Consider the following 21,423-nt stretch of genomic DNA (forward strand, 5'->3'; position numbering starts at 1 on the left):
ATGAATCTTCCACTTTAAACTTCACTATACACGCACGGACGAGAAATACTGCACTGAACAAACAGCTGACTCAAACACGTTCTGCGTGCCAGATTTGCGACTACCTACTGTCCATACGCTCCAAATTGTCTGCGCAGATGTGTGTGATATGAACCCATCGATTCGTGCAATTTCGCTCAAAACTGCCACTCCAACTCCCAGGTTTGCTCACATCACATACCTGCGCAAATCGTCTGTCCACGCGCAAAAATCTGTCTCTGCGGGTGTGGGAAGCGCAGACATTTATTCAGACAGATCGTTACGTGTAGCAGACCATTGTTTTGACATCTTGACACCGTATCGACCAGGTAGAGATGACTAGTGTCGACTATCACGACTTCTTTGCCGTGCGAAGTTTGAATTTGAAACGGTAATGGCGCGTAGTGTGATTTCAGGAAAAAGTGATGTAGTAATGGAGGGTGATGAAAGCGAGGATGAAATTTTTGTAGGGCGGCTGCAGAAGAAGGAGCTTTTGAAACTCCGTGTTGCAGGGAATAAAATACCTACAGCGTGCAGGTATGACTGTCTGCTGTTGCTAATATTGCCTTTCGTGCTGCTGAGTCTGTCACTCCAGTGGCAGATGAAATAATTTTATACTCAATATATATGTATTTAGGCCCGTCACTAGTGAATACGTATGACTGGAAATAGTGTATGCGTTTTCTAATTTCATTTCCTTGTAATATGTCATCGGATATTTGCTTTCCAAATTTTTCGTATAATATGTGTATAGAAATTACTGTTTATTGACGATAGATTTAGAGGCATCTTGCGTAGTTAAAGAGCAAACTGACCCAATATTTACATTGGGCATTGTTGTTACTTCAGCGAAAAGTAAAGAATTTGTGCAGTTTGTCACATACATAAGGCAAATGGAGAAAGACCGTGTAAGTCGTGTCGGCCTTAGTATGTGACTTGTCCCATTTCCATCTTCATCCATTTCCCAACAAAAACATTCAATCTCAGCGTTAATCCAGTCTGCTAGCTGCGATGTGATGTGTAAAATCACGGGACCTCATTTGTGCGCGAGCTGTCGTTATTGACTTCACAATTAATTGTATCAAAAACAGCATTAATCAACAGTGGAGCAACAGCCACCGCCATCACATGTGGTACTACACACACACACACACACACACACACACACAGTGAATGTATCCTGTTATGACATTGAAATGGCTTATGGGGAAATAATAAAACGGAAGAAATGGAGTGACAGTACCTGATTTCCGCTAATCAAAAGTGATCATAGCAAATATGTGTGGAATGTATGCAGGGGTTTATTTACATTAGGTTCATATTCACCACATACCTCTAATGTAGTGGGAAAAAGACTCGGAAATATTCACACTATAGGCTGAGAAAATGTGGACAGTTGCAAATCCAGAAATGCATTTAGCGAGGCACACAAATGTATGCTGGAAAACACTGCAGTCTGTAGTAGTTATGAGTAGGTTAATAAAATATAAAATTTTGGTTCAGCTTAAGAAATCAAGAGGGAGGTATTTGGGAAAAAAATCCTCTTTATTGTAGACATATATTAACTGTGTATTAAGGTGACCCATCTGTTGCAGTGGGTAGGAAATTCACATTGTAATAGTAATTGGCTCCGATTGTGAGATTTAGTATTACATTCACCTTAAGGGCTGGAGCAAACTTCTAGTTGCGTCATGGCACTATCCATGAGGATTATCCAATTTTTTAACTGAGAACCCTGAAAAACTGCTAGAAAAGCGTAGCTTCTACACTTGTTTCCTGATTTTTGTGTTAGATGATATAGGCAGATAGATATTCATACCACTTCCATTTCACTTATATTACATTACTTATCATTCCATCATCAGCCAGGGCTGATTTGTGCATATTCCTAATTACTCTGACATGTCTGAAACAGGCAGACAGCATCAAACACAAGAAACACTCATACGTAAAGCCAAATATTCCCATTTTCTGCACTTACAGAGGAGCCCAGTGTATATCCACTGGTTTACAATCGACAGTTGAGAAGAAAGGGCTGAAAAACTATACCAATGTAGCAACAAGATACCAAGATCTGGCAGTTTGCCCAAATTTTCTGGTCTTTCATTCTCGTACTTGGTGAAATTTTCTTCGCATTTATGATAATGAGTCTTCCTATGGCAAACCATATATTTGGTCATCAATAATTGTTGTGAACGAGACATTGTGAAACCTTCCTTCATCTTTCAAGACAGTTTGTTACTTTGCAAATAATGTTATAACATGTTTAAATACATGCCTACTGCTATAAATATATTTGAAGCATAGGATATACCTTCAATAAGGCAGGTGTTAATCTAGAAAGGATGCTGTATGACACCTTCAAATATTGCTGTATCAGAGTTCTGATGCTGAATCCCTCACAATATAAGACAGTTTGCTCTGAACTGTAAAACTGTCAAGCAGCAGGGGTGGCACCTATGCTTGGCATTACACATCGTCCGTATACAGTATAGAGAAGTGAGAGGCAGGGGTGTAGAGATACACACTGCTGCCACTTGCTCACACACCAGAACTCACTTGAAAGTGGCTTCACAGCTGAGTGTGTTGTTGAGGAGAATCCAAAATGAAAATATTGTAATTCAACAAATGACAGCCAGTGTGACAGGTAGTTGTCATTCAGAAAATTTTAGGTGTCGGCCCCCTTGTAACTTTTAATCAGTGTTTATTATTATTTGCAGCAAATGTTCCCATTGGAGAACAATAAAGAGGCAACTGCCATTCTTTCTCAAGGTTCTTCTTATTTTTCCAATATTTCTTCATGTTCTCTCCAAAGACCTTATTTCTTTTTTCAATCCACTTTGGTCTGCATGACTTTGGTTCTATCTCTGGAATAAGCTTCCACTTATCAGTTTTGCTTCTGACTGTATCTATGCCTGATGTGTTTGTTACATCAATTTTTACTTTTGCCAAATCCTTCTTAACTTCAGTTATCCAGGATATTGATGCTGTAAGTGATGTCACATAGTTCAGTTGACGTTTAGTTAGTATGTTTCCAGATAATCTGTCTAGGTGTTCATAGAATTTTATTCATCAATTTTGATGTTTGACACTTTTTTCTGTTGTCTCAATGATTTGCAGTCTGTATCCATCTTGTGTGTATCATGGTTCCAGAATTTTTCTAATCTTTCTCTCTACTTTCTTAATTTCTTGTAAATCTAATTTTCCATTAAATGAGTGTTTCACTTTCATATGTGACTGTTGGTTTGGTTACTCTGTTGTAGTGTCTGATTTTAATGCCTATTGACAGGCATTTTTTGTTATACAAATTTGGAACAAGTCTGGGCACTTTGATTTTCTGCAGTCTGTTTTTTTGTGCTATTTTTTCAACTTATGTTGGTTCAGTAGTTTCATTGAGGTACCTAGTGTTTGATAATTGATTTCACCATAATTTGTTTTAAGTTTCAGAATATCCAACTTGGAACACATGAATTCAGTCTTCTCAGAGGAGCTTTGCAGGCCAGTCTCCTCTGCGCATCCTTTGAGAGTCTCAATTTGTTTTACTTCTTTTTGTTCACTGTTGATTAGAATTGCTAAGTCATCTGCAAACGCTAAATATGAAACATTCAATTTTCCGTGACCTCTTCTTTGTTCAGTTGCCTTCCAAAAGTTTTGTTTTCTTGGTTCTATTTCCAATTCTTTCATTACTTTGTATAAAACTATTGAATAATGGTGGTGGGGTCCCATCTCCTTGTCTTACTCCGGTTTTAACTGAGGTTGGTTCCAAAATTTCATCTATGAAGTTAAATTTTGATTTGGTTTTTGTCAGTGTTTGTTTGATCATTGTTTATAATAATAGTTTAATTTCTTTGGTGGTTGTAGACCCTTTCATTGTAATATTAGAAAACTGGATTGGAAATCAAGACCTGGATCATATTCAATAGTGTTTGTGAAACACATGTAAAAGTGTGTTTTCTTGTGTAGTTGTTAGTGTTCTTTTGAGAACTCAGTCACATCAATTAAAATTATATGAAAAATCACATAAAACTTGTGGGCTTAACATGGCTTCTATAATACACAGTTTACACTTTTGATATGTAATAAATGTATTAATAGGTCAACCTTTCGTCGATGAGATCACTTATGCAGTTCGGTATGTATATTTTAATTACTTAAAAATTCCTTTGTGGCATTATAAACTAGCACATTTTGTGACTTACATAGAGAAGTTACACTTACAGAAAATAGTGTGTGACACCTCTGGTGAAACCGGTTATTTTTATTTTGTTGTTTCATACAGCAGTGATATAATGAACTGTTTTATAGGTACTTTTAGTCAGCAAAGAAAACTGTTCACACAGCTGAAGAACTTCCAGGATCTAAACACCTAAGATTCCTTGTAGAATGAAGGACTGGGGCTTAAACATGAGAATTGCCTGCTTAGCAATTACAACTGGCCATACAGGACAGGTTGGATATGATGATCATTCCACAGAGCCATAGTGAGGAGATCATTAGGGTTGTGGAGTGTGTCAGAGCAACAAAGATACATAACATTTGCAGAACAACTGATTTGCCACTTTACCTTCCACACACCCTAAAAGAGATGCACTTTATTATTAATAAAAAGTTACTAAAAATGTTTAAATGCATACGTATGAAAGTGCGAAAGATAATCCCTAGGATATTACTTTTGAGTGGTTAGTGTGTGCTGCTGTTCATGCTGAAAAAATATCATAGCTACTGCTGTCAAGGATATATACTTAATGGGTTAAACATTTTGCATGAAAGCAGATGAAATGTAGTAAAAAATGAAATGAAAATGAATGACCCAGTGCAGGAAACTTATTTCTTCTAAGTATCTTTGATATCTATCAGCAGTACTGATGTATTGCCTCAAGAAGGTGAGTACTGACTAGCAACTGTTTCCCATAATTTATAGTTTGATAATGTGAATTTTCCTTTTTATGCACATTACATGACTGAGATGTATGAATGTTGGTATATGTACTTTGTAACAATTTTTTTGGAATGTTGTTCAAGTAGTTCAGTGCAAGGTGGCCACGTAAAAGATAACCATTTTACCCAGATGTGAGATTCAGTAATCTTTGTTGGGAAAAGCTTTGAGTTCATAATGTTCTGACTGCCAAAATGTGTCTTAACAGTATTGAACACCATAACAAAATTGATAAAATTCATCCTAGACTTTCATTTGGAGCTTGCTATTATCACCCCCCTGCGGGTTCGGGGGTAAGAATAGGCCCGCGGTATTCCTGCCTGTCGTAAGAGGCGACTAAAAGGAGTCTCAAACGTTTTGGCCTTAATGTGATGGTCCCCATTAGGGTTTGACCTCCATTTTTCCAAATTCCACAGAAGTACGAGCCTTTTGGGGAAGGACACCTTACGTGGTGCACCATCAGTCCTCTGTGCTCTAAGACCTTGGCACTCTTGATCGTCTTGGCGTCGTACCTGCGCCCTCCATCCCTCCTTTTGGGCATACACACCTGATGTATTGTGTATGTACCGCCCTTAGTGCGTCACCATCAGCACCCACGATCACTATGGACTACCCATGGCACCTGAAATCCAGCACGGTAGCCAGCCCGTTGTGGTGGGGTCGTCACGTACCCTCTAGGTTGTAGCCCCCTGACAACACAGGGATCGTACTGCCGGTGCCTGAGCTGATACCTCCCCACGTAAGCCAAGGAGTAGATGCTCGTCTCTCTGGGGCATCGGGACTCCCAGCAACGGCCATCCTGCCAGGTGGCCTTTGCTGTGGCTGGGTGGCGCCCGTGGGGAGAGCCCCTGGTCGGAGTGGGTGGCATCGGGGCGGATGCCCCGCAATGAAGCGGGTGAAATCTCAGTCTGGTGGTCGCCCGACCGCCAATGTCTCTAAGCGTGGTAAGGTGGAATTTAACGCTGTGACATATAACCCGAAGTCGTTCCCTTCCCTAGCCACACCATGGGAGGAACGTAGGGTTGCAGACAGACAGGAGCCGTATTCGCCACGATACCTTGTATGCAGCAGAACTGATGGGGATTCGTTTTTGGGGACTAAGCCTCTTTTCTTCGTGCACCATCTCGAAGATAAGTTTGGGGAAGTGGCGTCTCTTTCCAAACTGAGGAGCGGCGCCATTTTGATACAAGCAGCTTCATCTGCGCAGTCCCAGGCATTACTCGCCTGTGAGAAGCTCGGTGACATCCCCGTTACTGTCACTCCCCATAAGTCCTTAAATTTGGTCCAGGGGATTATTTTTCATAAAGATCTTCTGCTACAGTCTGATGACGAGCTACGTGAGAACCTGGCACGACGAGGTGTCCACTTTGTCCGTCGTGTCTTTAGGGGGCCCAAGGATAATAGGGTCGCTACTGGTGCTTTCATCCTGGCCTTTGAGGGCGACTGCTTGCCTGAGAAAGTCAAGGTCATGATATACCGGTGCGATGTCAAGCCCTATGTCCCGCCCCCTATGCGATGCTTCCAGTGCTGGAAATTCGGACACATGTCCTCCAGGTGCACTTCCAGCCCCACGTGTCGTGATTGTGGACGACCTCCGCATCCTAATGCTCCATGTGCTCCGCCTCCCACCTGCGTTAACTGTGGGGAGCCTCATTCTCCCTGCTCACCAGACTGTACGGTCTATCAACGAGAACGGAAGATATAAGAAATGAAGACCTTGGACCGTTTAAGTTACCAAGAGGCAAAGAAGAAATTAGAACGACTCAACCCCACACCTATGTTGAGGAGTTACGCTACCGTCACACTGCCGCCACCAGCTCCTGCACAGACTCCCTTCTCTGTTGGCCCACAGGGAAATCAAGTAACGTCTGCCCCACCGCTGGGACAGGCCGCTCTCTCTTCCACTGCTCCCAAAACACCGAGTTTGGGAGCAGTGCGCCCCAAGCAACCGGGGACGTTGGTCCCCACCTCTCAGCCGGAGCGGCGACAGCCCTCTCCGGCTCCTCAGCCGGGGAAGCGACAGCTCCCTCCGGCTGCTCAGCCGGAGACGCAACAGCGTCCTTCGGCCTCACTTGTTCGGAAGGGATCCCTTGGGGGCGTCCCTTCCACGGACTTCCCCAGTGTCTCACAAGCCACTAGCCAGTGGCTGAAAAAGCCACCAGCTGCTGGTCGAAGGGCTTCACGCTCTTCCTCTGTTCCTGACAATGCGTCAGGACAGCCCTCCCAGCATGCCAACCTCCTCCCAAAGACAAAAGAGAGAAGAGGAAGCTCTCCAAGAAGGATAAGGACCCCGTGGTTCCCGCACCAACGCTCCCTGTCAGCTCAGCCTCTGAGGACGGGGTCGAGCTCTTTGCGTCCCCTGATGACCTGGATCTCGCCGTCTCCTCAGAAAGGATGGCCGTAGTGACGTCTGTCGCTCAGTCGGTGGCAGCATGTTACCCTGCCAAGTAATTTGCGTTTTCTGTGCCTGAATGCCCCTACCGGACACGCTTTGTACAATCCTCCGGTGGAATTGTGGCGGTTATTTTAGCCATCTCCCTGAGCTACGGCAGCTTCTAAGCCTGACACCTGCTTTCTGCATTGCCCTACAGGAAACCTGGTTCCCGGCAATGCGGACCCCTGTCCTTCGTGGATACAGGGGTTATTACTTCAACCGTAGCACTTACAATTGTGTGTCAGGTGGAGCCTGCGTGTATGTCCTTACCTCTGTATATAGTGCTCCTGTGCCCCTTCAAACATCATTGGAAGCTGTGGCTGTACGTGTCAGGACTACCCAGGACATAACCATCTGCAGTGTCTATCTCCCTCCAGGTGGTACAGTCTCCCTGACCGACTTGGCTGCACTTGTCGCCCAACTCCCCGCGCCTTTTCTTCTCCTTGGGGATTTTAACGCCCACAATCCCCTGTGGGGTGGAACAAAGGTTACTGGCAGAGGCAGGGAGGTCGAGAATCTCATCTCCCAACTCGACCTCTGCCTCTTAAACACTGGCGCTGCCACACATTTCAGTGTGGGGCATGGCACGTTCTCGGCCATAGATCTGTCGTTGTGCAGCCCAGGGCTTGTACCATCGGTCCACTGGAGAGTCCACGAGGACTTGTGTGGTAGTGACCATTTTCCGATCTTCCTTTCACTACCACAGCGTCGCTCCCTTGCGCGCTCGCCTAGATGGGCATTTAGCAAGGCAAACTGGGACACGTTCTCCTCTGCTGCCACTGTTGACTCTCTCCCCCATGGTACCATCGATGTGGCGGTTGAGACACTGACTGCAGCGATTGTTTCCGCTGCGGAACGTACCATTCCTCGTTCGTTAGGGTGCCCCCGGCGAAAGTCGGTGCCTTGGTGGTCTGCAGAGGTCGCTGACGCCATTAAAGAACGTCGGCGGGCTCTTCAGCGACATAAGCGGCACCCGTCTTTGGAGAACCTCATTTTTTTCAAATGTCTCCGTGCTCAGGCACGGCGGCTCATCAAAAGGCGGAAACAGGAGTGCTGGGAGAGGTACGTTTCCACCATTGGTTCCCGTACTTCACCCTCCCAGGTGTGGATGAAGATTCGGCGCATCTTTGGATTGCAGCACTCTACAGGTGTCGCAGGGCTTACCATCAACGGGGCGGTATCCACCGATGCCGATGCAATCGCCGAGCATTTCGCTCAGCACTATGTTCGGGCCTCTGCGTCGGGGAATTACCCGCCCGCGTTTCGCGCACTCCAACGCCGGGAGGAAGGCAAACGGCTTTCTTTTGCTTCTCCCTACCCTGAGGCGTATAATGCCCCATTTAGTTTGTGGGAACTGCAGAGCGCCCTGGCACAGTGCCCCGATACAGCCTCTGGGCCAGATGGCATCCACAATCAGATGCTCAAACACCTTTCCCCGGACTGTCAGTGGTGTGTTCTTGCCATCTTCAACCGCATATGGGGCGATGGTGTCTTTCCGTCGCAGTGGCGGGAGAGTACTGTCATTCCGGTGCTGAAGCCTGGTAAGGACCCACTTATTGTGGATAGCTATCGGCCCATCAGCTTGACAAATACTCTGTGTAAGCTCTTGGAACGCATGGTGAGTCGACGGCTGTGTTGGCTACTCGAGTCTCGGGGTCTTCTGGCTCCGTGCCAGAGCGGCTTCCGTCAGGGCCCTTCCACTGCCGATACTTTGGTCTTTCTTGAGTCTGCAATCCGCACTGCTTTTTCCAGGCGCCAACACCTTGTCTCCGTCTTTTTCGACCTCTCCAGAGCATATGACACGACGTGGCGGCACCATATTCTCGCCACGTTGCACGGGTGGGGTCTCCGGGGCTCTCTCCCCATTTTTATTCAGAATTTTTTATCTGTTCGGACATTCCGCGTTTTAATTGGCACATCCCATAGTTCACTTCATGTCCAAGAGAACGGCGTTCCACAGGGCTCTGTATTGAGCGTGCCCCTTTTCCTTGTGGCCATTAATGGCCTTGCAGCAGCAGTAGGGTTGTCTGTCTCACCCACGTTACATGCTGACGATTTCTGTCTCTTTTTCAGCTCCTCCACCATTGGTGTTGCAGAACGTCGGTTGCAGGGAGCCATACGCAAGGCGCAGGCGTGGGCCCTAGCCCATGGGTTTCAGTTTTCTCCTGCGAAGACTTGTGTTATGCACTTTTGTCGGCGTCGCACTGTCCATCCCCACCCTGAGCTCTATCTTCAGGATGCTAAGCTCAGGGTTGTTGACACTTACCGTTTTCTGGGATTGATGTTCGATTCCCGGCTTACTTGGCTTCCACATATTCGTGAGCTCAAGCGTCAGTGCTGGCAGCATCTGAATGCCCTCCGCTGCCTCAGCAACACAACTTGGGGTGCAGACCGTAACACGCTGCTGCAGCTCTACAAAGCCCTTGTGCTGTCCCGACTGGATTATGGGAGTGTGGCGTATGGCTCAGCGTCGCCCTCAGCATTGCAACTGCTGGATCCCGTTCACCACTGTGGGGTTCGACAGGCGACAGGAGCATTCCGCACCAGTCCTGTTAATAGCCTACTTGCTGAGGCTGGGGTTCCTCCGCTCCACATTCGGCGTCAACAACTCTTGGCCAACTATGCTGCCCACGTCCGTTGTTCTCCCCGTCACCCTAACTACCGTCTCCTTTTCGCCGATGCGGCAGTCCATCTTCCACGCCGGCGGCCACGATCAGGCCACGCAATTGGGATCCGTGTTCGGTCCCTCCTTAGTAAACTCGAGTCTTTGCCTCTTCCATCTGCTTTTCAGGTCCGCCCACATACACCACCTTGATGTATCCGTCGGCCGCAGCTTCAGCTGGACCTCTCCCAATGGCAAAAGGATTCAGTTCCTCCTGCAATCTTGCGCCGCCAATTTCTTGCTCTTCTCGACGCATCCCGTGGCTCGGAGGTTATCTATACCGATGGCTCGATGGTTGATGGCCGTGTGGGGTACGCTTATGCTCATGCGGACTATGTCGACCAGCGCTCCTTGCCAGAAGGCTGCAGTGTTTACACCGCAGAACTGACAGCCATTTTTCGTGCCCTTGAGCATATTCGTACCAGCACTGGAGAGTCCTTCGTCATTTGCAGTGACTCGCTCAGTAGTCTGCAGGCTCTTGACCAGTGCTTCCCACGCCATCCCATTGTTGGTGCCATCCAGGGGTCCATCCATGCTCTTGAACAGCGTGGTCGTTCGGTGGTGTTCATATGGACCCCGGGACACGTTGGAATCGCGGGAAACGAACTCGCCGACAAGTTAGCCAAAGAGGCTACCCGCAAACTGCCGTTGGAGATCGGCCTCCCGGAAACTGATCTCAGAACCGTTTTGCACCGTCGGGTCTTAGGGTTGTGGGGAGACGAATGGCGCACTCTGTCTGCACCCAACAAGCTGCGGCAGGTAAAGGAGACGACGACTGTGTGGGGTTCCTCCATGCGGGCCTCTCGCAGGGATTCTGTTGTTCTGTGTAGGCTCCGCATTGGCCACTCTTGGCTGACACATGGTCATCTGCTGCGTCGAGAGGACCCCCCTCATTGTCGCTGTGGTGCGCATATGACGGTGGCCCATATATTGTTGGACTGTCCTCTTTTAACCGCCCTCAGGCGAACTTTTAATCTCCAGGGTGCTTTATCATCTCTTTTAGGTGACAATGTCTCTATGGCAGATCGGGTTTTAAGTTTTATTCGCGCAAGTGGCTTTTATAGGTCCTTTTAACTTTTGTAACATCACCCTCTTTTGAGCTGTCTCTTTTAATTAGTTTTGTGTTGTAATTCGACTCCACCCTCCACTGTTAGGCTGGAGGTTTTAACGTGTTGCAGTGTGGCTGGCTCATCCAATTATTTTCGTGATCAGCCAGCCACAGTCCTCTGCTGTGCAGCTTTCGTTTCTTCTGCCTTTGTTCTCTATGTTGTTTTTGTTGCTGTGCTCTGTTTTCTGTGTTGTCTTACAATGGACCATGGGGCTTTTCTTCCCCTGGAGTTTTTCTTTTAGTGCTTCGCTTGACTGGTGGATAGTTTCCCTGTTTTTATGAAACAAGGGACCGATGACCTTTGTAGTTTGGTCCCTTTAATCTTTAACCCAACCAACCTTGCTATTATCCTCATCCATTTTGCATACAGACACACCTTGTGTTTGATATACTGTCATCTGAAGAACTGATTCAGGGGACATATTAGGAAGGAGCTAACACCAAAGCTGTGTCTGATTAAGGAATTCTGGCATAAATTGGTTTATTTTATGGACATCCCACAGGATATGCATGTGCATGAATGATTAGTGTGTGACATAAGCACTGCTTATGGGCTAAGGTGGATGGCACCAAGAACTATGATCTACTGACTGGTAAAGAATTTTTGCATAAGGACATTAAGATGAAAGGAAATTCTGATAATACTAGAGTTTTTAAGTGGATTCAACAAACCTGTGTTGCAAAAATATAACAGCACCCTCCCCACAGATATAATGCAGGAGATAATGGAACTTAAGTTATAGAGAACAGTAGTGAGATTCACATGTCTTTCAGTGGGATTGCAGAAGTGTCCAATTCCACCCGTCAGCTTTGACACACGATGTCATCAATATAGCGGAAATGGCTATTCTAGGCATCTCCAATACACACATCAACAAACACGAAAATACGTATAAATAAGACAATAACATCTCTCTCCAAAAATACGATTGGACTAATGGGACAACTGTGGGAGATTGGGAGGGTCTTAGGTTGGGGACAAGCTAAATATAACAGTAAAAAAACACAACACAATCCCAAAACACACAAAATGATGAACAAAAAAAAAATTACAAAATCTACAGGAATTGGACACTTCCCGTGACCTATATAGGTAAACCACAGCCGACAATACCAAAACGTTTTCATAAGTAAAAATGAATATAGGCACGAAATACGTTTAGATGATAGGTTAACTCCCGACAAAATTTCTCATCAACATCGTTTGGTTGCCGGTGACCAGTGGTCCTGAAAAATCATGCACAGCAACTGTAAAGGTATTAACAAAAAGAAACAAACTATTTTTTGAACTAAATATTCACATAATTTTGTAATCATTTAGAAAAAAATGTTTCACATTACAGATTAAATAAAATGGAAACCCACTGATGATGGTATAGTGGTGCAGAAACACGTTTGAGTACTTGAAAAAATGGTGTTGTGCATAACTGGCGGACCTCACATCCTACAATTACTGTTCATGTCTATGGTGTAGAATAATAACTGCTATTACTCACAGCTGGCAGCAATTATTATTCTACAACGTGTATTACAGTACGTAAGGTGGTTGTTGCTGCTGCTGCTAGTGTTGTAGTTATCATCTTCAGTTTGAAGACTGGTTTGATGCAAAAAGCAATGGTTTATTTAATACAATACAATGACTGGCTTCGAGGAAGGCAACTTCTGCATCCACCCCAACCACACACATGAGAAAATCTCCAAACTGCTAGCATGGTGCAGTTGCCCGTGCTGCATAGCCCCTGCCACTGGGTACAAACCTCCATTTCTTTTGGCAGAAAATGTTTCCATTCTTGGATGTTTATGCAAAATTATACACTTCGGGTATATATTTGGTCAGATATTTGTACCTCTCAACCGATTATTATGATTGCCTGTGTTCACTGCTTTTGCACAAATGCTGGAAATATTTGGTCAGTGTTGGAGAAGGTGCCTATTGTAGGAAGTAAATGAGAGAAAGGGACTTCAAACTGTTGATTCATTGTCAGAAATGGGTATGGGGCAACACTTCTTAAGGCGTTGCAGCTATGATAAGAATATATATGTATTAAAGCAGGACCATCATATGGGATCATTATGGCCAAGAAAATGAAAAAGATTGGGGACTGTTCTATTATTCTTCAACTTCACAGTATTTTGAGTTAAAACATTAATACTGTACCAAACTTTGATTTTATAAACAAGGTGTGGGTAAAAAAAGGTGAAATTAGACTGGAGTTAGAAGTGGTGAAATCAGTGCCAAGCATAAAATATTTCTTAGTAAAATGATGTTTAAGAGCTGAAGTTGTGTGTGCTACAAATGTTGGCAGCAATATCTAGTTTGGAGAAACATGTTATCATAATTGCAATGCAAATACCTACATAATTATTGTAGTATTGCCACCTTTTTACGCTTGTTTACCATTTTGTTCTAAGGAAATGATTGAAACCTTACAACTGCAATGACAACATAGCTGTGGTAGAGGAGACGGGACTAGTGTAGCAGGGGATACAACCCGTCGGCTTTGGACAATGACGTCACAAGTGGCCAATCGAGAAGCGATTCTTCTTAGTGTTGTAGCTCCCTTCAGTGGCTGATAAGTGTTTTTTGGCTTTTTAAAAAAAAAATATCACGAGATAGAATAAACAGATCCACTTTATTAAGCAATCTGTAAAAAAACGAAACTGAAACATAACAGCAAAAGCGAAAATGGTAAACCGCTCTCTGGCGACTTGTGACGTCATTGTCCAAAGCCGACGGGTTGTGTCCCCTGCTGCACTAGACCCGAGGAGACTGCTGTGTTTTAATAGTGTGTTATGTACATGTTATGACTGTCATATTGTGCTCAATATAGTTACCCTTCCATGAGCAATGTATATTGTCTGCACTTGTAAATTTCCACTATTTTCTAATTTGTTACACAAATTTATTAGTGACAAAACAAAATTTCAAAATTCAACATTCTAAGTAGTTTCAAAGAATCAGTAAATTCTATCCTAGGTTCTCTTGCTATAACAAAAACTAACTTGTTGGTGTCAACTTCAATTCTTAAAGGGAATATCTAATCCTTGTACCGTTACAGATCCAGAAATTAAGAGAGAATCAGGAACCATAGTGTGAAGATAAATGTTTATATTCAGTAAAATGTTCACCTGCCGCATTGCATCTGAATTGTTTTTAGGCGTGGGTGAGGTAGTTACTATTGGTAAAAACTTGGAAATTGTTGTGGCTGCTGTTATGTGATTGAAAGGTGCTGTGAATGGATGTGTTGGACTGCTAGGACACGTACTACAGATGTCAAAGATACCTCAGATACTATCATCTCCCACAGATACTACCTATTCTGCAAGAAGTACATGACCTATCACCACTTGTCAACTTGACTCTTGAGTGGAATGTCGATGGTAGGTCTAGAGGGCCTGTAAAGTGAAGACAGAGGCCAGGGAGAACTCAGGATACTACACCCACCCCCAAAACAAGACAAATTTGAGGTGCTGTCTCCCACTGAAACTTGAACTGAGCCAGTGACACACATCTCGCCTATTGGAAGTTGCTGGGTGTTATCAGGCACTTAAGGTTAGGGGTCTGTTAATCACCTGCAATTTGAATATACAGCGTATAATGGTACCCACTAGTGAGATGGTACCAAGGAGTATGAAGGCTCACCTCATGCACTTATTGTGTGTGCCTGAGGGACTCATTTAACATTTCGAACAGGTTGTGTTGGCAGACACTGAGGGAGCAAGGTGCAGCTAGTTGCAGGTTGTGGCACACATTGGAGGGAACAATGCCTGCTGTCTGGGATCAGAGTTCATACTTAGATCATTCCAGTGACTGGCAGAGAAGGTTGAACAGATCCACCTTACTCACAGAATATGAATGAAACTCAGGCTTATTGTGGCACCTGGTTCTGAGTTTTGTAGAGGGTTAGAACTGGAGACTCCTAAGGTTCTTTGGCAGACTGGACTGTGATGGTGTAAATATAAGCCATATTAATGAGAACTGTAGAGTCCCCATAAATGGCTCAGAGTTGCACTGCTGCACATCAGTGGCAGCTACCCAGGTGGCTTCAAGTGTCTACTGAGATGTAAAATAAAAATGCCTGTGATATTGCTTGAGCAAGACCAAGCATTAAGGATGGGCATAAATGTATAATTGAATACATGCACAGGAAATCAGGCTAACCCTCGAATGTAAAAGCTGAGAGATAAGTGTTGCCATCTGTTGCTGGGTACGGAAACTATGAAATTAAAATTATGATATTGACATTGGTTTCACCCCTAAGTGATATTTAGGGGTGAGGCCAATGTCAGTTTTTATAGATGGCAACACTTACCTCTAAGCTTCATTTGAGGGTTAGCCCATTTTTCCCTCACGTCTTCAATTGGGTCCTTCTGTTGAATACCAGACTTGCCTCTAGATGTAACAGGAAACTTGACTGTTATCTCTGCTCAATAGTACTTATGTTCCCTACTCATAGTCAACTTTGGGGAGACTTCACTCATCCGACAATAAATTTGGATAATTACTGTTTTGTAAATGGTAGGTGTGACAAAACAATATTAAATGTTTTCTGTCAAAACTACTTATGACATAGTTCGGAAGCCCACTCATGATGGTAATATACTGGGTGTAATGGATGTAGTCCTGCCCACTTTGAGGATGTTGACATTGGAACTAGTATCAGTGACATATCGGTGACAATGGCCGTGGGACACTTGTAGCAAAGTATATGTTAGGTAAACTAGACACAGAGATAGTTTTATCATATCTCAAAAAGGAACTTCAAATATTTCACTCTAGGCAAAAGCATGTAGAGGAATTGAAGAGGAAGAGGAAATTCAGAAGAGTTGTTGACAAAGCACTAGATAGGTATGTACCTATTTGTGAGATGGATCCTCCATGATATACACTCTCTGTAAAGAAATTTATGAAGGAAACAGTAACTACTTCTCAATATGTTTAAAACAAAACGTAGGACTGTAGACAGATGGTAAATGAAACACTTCTGGCTTTCAAAAGAGCAGTGTGTAAAGCTTGTAATGACTACCGTAGCTGTATCTTATTGAATGTTCACTCACAAAATACAGAATTAGTAATGTGTGATGGCTGTTGTGGCAGCCAAATTTGTGTTATGGATGGGATAGGAGTTGAAGTGGAGGGTAGCAAAGCAAAAATATAAATGCTGAACTCGGTATTCAAATGCTCCTTTACAAAGGAAAATCCAGTACTACTCTAATTTAATTCTCACACCACTGCAAAAATGAGAAGCATCTTTTTAGAACTGAGCAGACGTTCTTGGGCCTGACAAAATCTGTTAAAATGTATACAGATATTGCAGCTGAGTTAACCCCTCTTTTAACTGTGCCTAGTGATTGTAAGAAAGTGCTAGTCACACTCGTATACAAGAAATGAAGCAGAAGTGATCCTCTAAACTCCAATCAAATATCTCTGACATTCATCTCTTGTGGAGTCTGAGAACTATTCCAAATGAAAATATAATGAGGTATCTCAAAAAGAATGACCATGTCCATGCAAAACTAGGTGTTGATTCTGAAAATTTGTCATGTGAAATCCAACCAGCACTTTTTTCATGTTACATGCTAAAAACCATTAATAAAGGCAGTCAGGTAGATGCAGTATTTCTTGACATTCAAAAAGCATTTGACACTCTACCACGAAAATGCTTATTAACAAAAGAACAGACAAAACCATTTATCAAATGAGATTTGTGAGTTTATTGAGTTTCTTCATATGGAGGATGCAGCATAATTCTGTTGGGACCCTTACTGTTCATATTATATTTTAAAGACCTGGAAACAAAATTAATAGTAACTGCAGACTTCTTGCAGATGCTGCAGTTATCTTTAATGAAGTTCTACCTAAAAAAATGCTGCACAATACTGTTAGTCAGATCTTGATAAGGTTTCAAAGCTGTGCAAAGATGAGTGACTTGCTTCAGAAGTTCAGAAAATTTAAGATGTGTATTTCACAAAATTAAAAAAAAAAGGTTGTATGCTGTGACTACACTGTTAATGGACCACAGACGAATTTTCTTCTCTTCAAAAAATGTTACTAGTGTATCTGCTCTACGTCTACATCCATACTCTGCAAACCATGGTAGAAAATACCTCCCATTGCAACACATATTTAGATTTCTTCCCGTTCTGTTCATATATAATGTATGGAAAGAATGATTGCCTAAATGCCTCTGTTCATGCTGTAGTGGGTCTAATCTTGTTGTGGTCCCTACATAGGGAATTGTAGTATATTTCCAAAGTTGTCGGTTACAAAGGGTTCTTGAAACCACAGTCTCTAGTAGGCAACTTCTGTGGCACCTACCGCCTCCTAGTTGTGTAAGACTTGCTCGTGCAGACGGGACTCTGTCTGGGTTGTCATTTGTCTCCCTAGCAGCTCGAGTGTCCCTATGGAACCACCTAAATTCAAATCTCCTCCTGATGAGACAGGTGTATCGTCAAGTAGTACCTACACCCACCTAACAAAGAGAGCTTGTTTGGTCAGTTTGCCTGAAAAATAGTCTCATGATTAAAATAATGGGGCATTAGTTTGCACAACACTTTCATTGTTACTCAGAGAGCAGAGGGAATCTTTGAAAAGGTCTCCCCTCTCTGTATTCACAAGGCATTGGAGAATATTGCTGGATCCTTAAAAAGTCTTTAAAAGACTTCATGATGTTACAGTTCTAGTTCAAACTCCCATGTCAAACCCTGTATCTAAGCTCTTGGGATGCAAGGCCTTAGGTGACTACCCTGTTGTGACTTAGTTGCACAACACCTATAACTTCTGTAAAGGTGTGGGCCCTGAGGATTTAAGTGAAGAATAAAAACTATGGGTGTCAAAAGTGCAGTACTGTATGAGGAGTGTCTGTGGCACATTGGAAAGAAAACTGGATTGTTTATTCGAATGATCAGCACTCCATAATTACCTGAAAATATTTTTGCAGGTTATATCCGTATTAAGGTTCGACCATTTGTTCGTAACCCACTGTGATGCTTCAGCTGTCAAAGATTCAGACATACCAGTATGACATGTAACGGCAGAGCTACGTATGGAAATTATATAGGTTTATAATGAGGAAATAGAAATACTGATGGTGGAAGTTTTGAGATGCATATCCTTTGGTGAAGCTAAAAAAGCTTTTGAAGATATGCAATTTCTGGTGTTTGCTACTTCTTTTGGTTCAACCCTTAAGAAGCTACTTGCCAAATGTGATGTGTCTACACAAACTGAGACCACAGATTCAAGTACGAGTATATGCACTTGTCAGTGTACCTGAGGGGGGGGGGGGGGGGGGGGGGGAAAACTACACTTCAACCTGAAATCTGTAAAAGAGTGAATGGCCTTTCAGACCATGAGGCACAAATTTTAACACTAAAAGGTTTTTGTACTCAAACAAATGTTATGTGTAATTACAAACTACATAGAAAAGCTAATCCAACAGCAACAGAGTCTTTTAAACCTCGTTAGGAATAAGAGTGGCAGGATGGTTATAGCGCTGATAACATAGATTACAAATACAATGCTTTCCTTAACACATTTCTCATGCTCTTTGAAAGTTGCTTTCCATTAGAATGTTCGAAACAGGGTACTAGCAGTAAAAGGCAGGTTGGGTGGCTGACTAGTGAGATAAGGATATCATGCAGAAAAAAGTGGGAATTATATCAAAATGTTAGAAATAATCACAATCTAGCTACAGTAGCCCATTACAATCAGTACTGCAAGGTGTTCAAAAATGTTGTAAGGAAGGAAAAGAGTATGCGATATGCAAATAGAAAAGCTAATTCACAGGATAAAATTAAAACCATATGGTCAGTTGTGAAGGAATTGTCTGGTCAGCAAGTGCAAGGCTGAGGATATAATGTCAGTACATATGAAAAATGTTTGTTACTGAAAAGTCAGATACATACATAGTATCTATTTAACAATCACTTTCTGGACGTAGCTGGTGAATTAAATAAAAACCTAGTTTCTACAGGGAATCATATGACACTCTTGGAAATGCCGTTTCGAGACTGATACCTGAAATGCTCCTCTGTGATACTGACAAAGGGAGAATGAGTCAATAATTAAATCGCCGAAGACTAAGGACTCTTATGGATGTGATGGGGTGTCTAGCACAATACTAAAGTACTGTGCTGCATTGAAGTACTCAGTAGTAAAGCCGCTTTATAAAAGGGGAGAAAGGAATAATTTAAATAATTTTAGGCATGTTTCTATGCCATCAGTGTTCGCTAAAATTATTGAAATGGCTGTGTATGTAAGGATGGATGATCATTTCATTTCACGTAATTTGCTGTCAGCTGTACAGTTTGGTTTTAGAAGTGGTTTAACAACTGAAAATGCTATGTTCTCTTTGCTGCTTGATGTACTGGATGGATTAAACAAAAGGTTTTGAACGCTGGGCATCTCTCTTGATTTAACTAAGGTGTTTGATTGTGTTGATCAGAAAATAATGCTCCAGGAGTTGGACCATTATGGAGTATGGGGAGTAGCTCACAATAGGTTCACCTCTTACTCTTCGGAACAGACACAAGAGGTCGTTCTCCACAGTAATGAGAAATTGCTATAGTGTGGGGTCTTCTGAGTGGTCACAGTTCCATGTGGGATGGTGCCCCAAGGATCAGTGCTGGGACACACCTGCTCCTTATTTATAAAAATGATATGCCTTCTAGTGTTACAGATGATTCCAAAATGTTTGTGTGTGCTAATGACGCAAGGTTGGTAGTAAAGGATGTTGTGTGCGATGTCTGCACTGTTTCAAATAGTGAAGTCCAAGACATAAATTCATGGCTCGTAGAAAATAAATTAACACTAAATCACAATAAGACTCAGTTTTTACAGTCTCTAACACACAACTCAACAAAACCTGGTGTTTTTATTACACAGAATGGGCATATGATTAGTGAGACTGAGACTGAACAGTGAAAGTTCTAGGTCAGATAGATAGTAAACTGTTGTGGAAAGTCCATGTTTGGGAACATGTTCAAAGACTTAATGCTGCCATTTTTACTATAGTTCAATTCTTTTATCTTGGCAGCTCGCGCATGCCAGCCCAGACGCTGGTGATTGCTGCGTTGCCAGTTGCACACGACGCACGCGCCAATAGAAGCAGCGCCATAGTATAGCATAGTTCGCAAGCTTACGTGTAGGGGGGAGCGCGCAGTTCATGAAATAAAGCCACCACGGCCGCATTAACCCTTTCGCTGCTACAAAGACGTGCTCCCTGCATTCCGCGCTGTGGGCGATTTTGTCACTGCACTGCTCGCCTGTGCAGACACATTGTGTTCCGACTGCTTTGACACTCTTTATCATTCGATTCCACAAAAACTATTTGGCTCAAAAATTAGATTTTTACCTATCTTCTTGACTGATACCTTCCCCCCATAAATGACTTAATTTTGTTTCGATGTTCAACGCAGTTATTATGCAGCATTAAATATAGTAAACCTTTGCACGAAATTTTGAAGAGTTTGCAGAGGTAAAAGTCCATAGAGTATACTTTCCGTATGGTCGATTTTAGTTGCCACAATGTTGAGAATGAAATGTGGACAAGATACCTATATATTTCATTTAATTTAAGTACCACATAAGTGTCGTATGTAATATTGAGAAATATTCCACCTTTCGCGACTGTAACAAAAGTTTTACTTACATTGGGCACGTTTGGCTTTATTTTAAAGCACTTCAATCAATCAAAAGGAAGTAGACAAAATACATTAAACAAAACTGTGGACTTACAAAAACATTAGGACTTGAATATACCGTCTGTCAGTGAAGTGCTCATAGCTATGTCAAATATAATTTTGTGTGTGGCACACACAAACAGCATTTATTTGCTAAAACACTGATGAGCCAACACAAACGTTGAATATTGTGCTACCGCAGCACAAAACTACGAAAGGTGACTTGGCAATGGAGGACACAAAATACAGTCCTGTTATGATGCTTCAAAAGAGAGAAACGCGTCTGGTCTAAATAAGTCGCTTATTACAGTTGCAGAAGAGGGATATATTTCAATACCATTGGTAAAACTGCGACTGTGGAACAAAAACAAGAAATAGAACATGAATACCATTGTGTATGTGCCATACCTTTCACCGATGGAAGTGCTTTAAAATAAAGCCAAACGCGCCGTGTGTATATAAAACTTTTATTACAGTCGCGAAAGACGGAATATTTCTCAATATTACATACGACACCTATGTGGTACTTAAATTAAATGAGATATTGTTATACAGTAAATATTATATGAAATTTAGGTATCTTA

At 42.9% G+C, this 21,423-nt stretch overlaps 1 protein-coding gene across 3 annotated transcripts in view; it reads left to right on the plus strand.

The window, feature by feature from the left end:
• The first annotated feature begins 382 nt into the window (after positions 1-382).
• The window catches only part of LOC124556546, a 239,471-nt gene continuing 218,430 nt past the window's right edge, over positions 383-21,423 (plus strand). For 2 of the 3 annotated variants that reach the window (XM_047130500.1, XM_047130501.1), the window contains exon 1: positions 383-555. In XM_047130500.1, coding sequence (XP_046986456.1) covers positions 413-555 — 143 coding nt within the window. In that variant the 5' untranslated portion in view covers positions 383-412. The remainder of the gene's footprint in view (positions 556-21,423) is intronic. The other variant, XM_047130502.1, reaches the window with a different exon arrangement.

Source organism: Schistocerca americana, chromosome X (assembly GCF_021461395.2).
Source record: "Schistocerca americana isolate TAMUIC-IGC-003095 chromosome X, iqSchAmer2.1, whole genome shotgun sequence".
NCBI classification, from domain to species: Eukaryota; Metazoa; Arthropoda; class Insecta; order Orthoptera; family Acrididae; genus Schistocerca; species Schistocerca americana.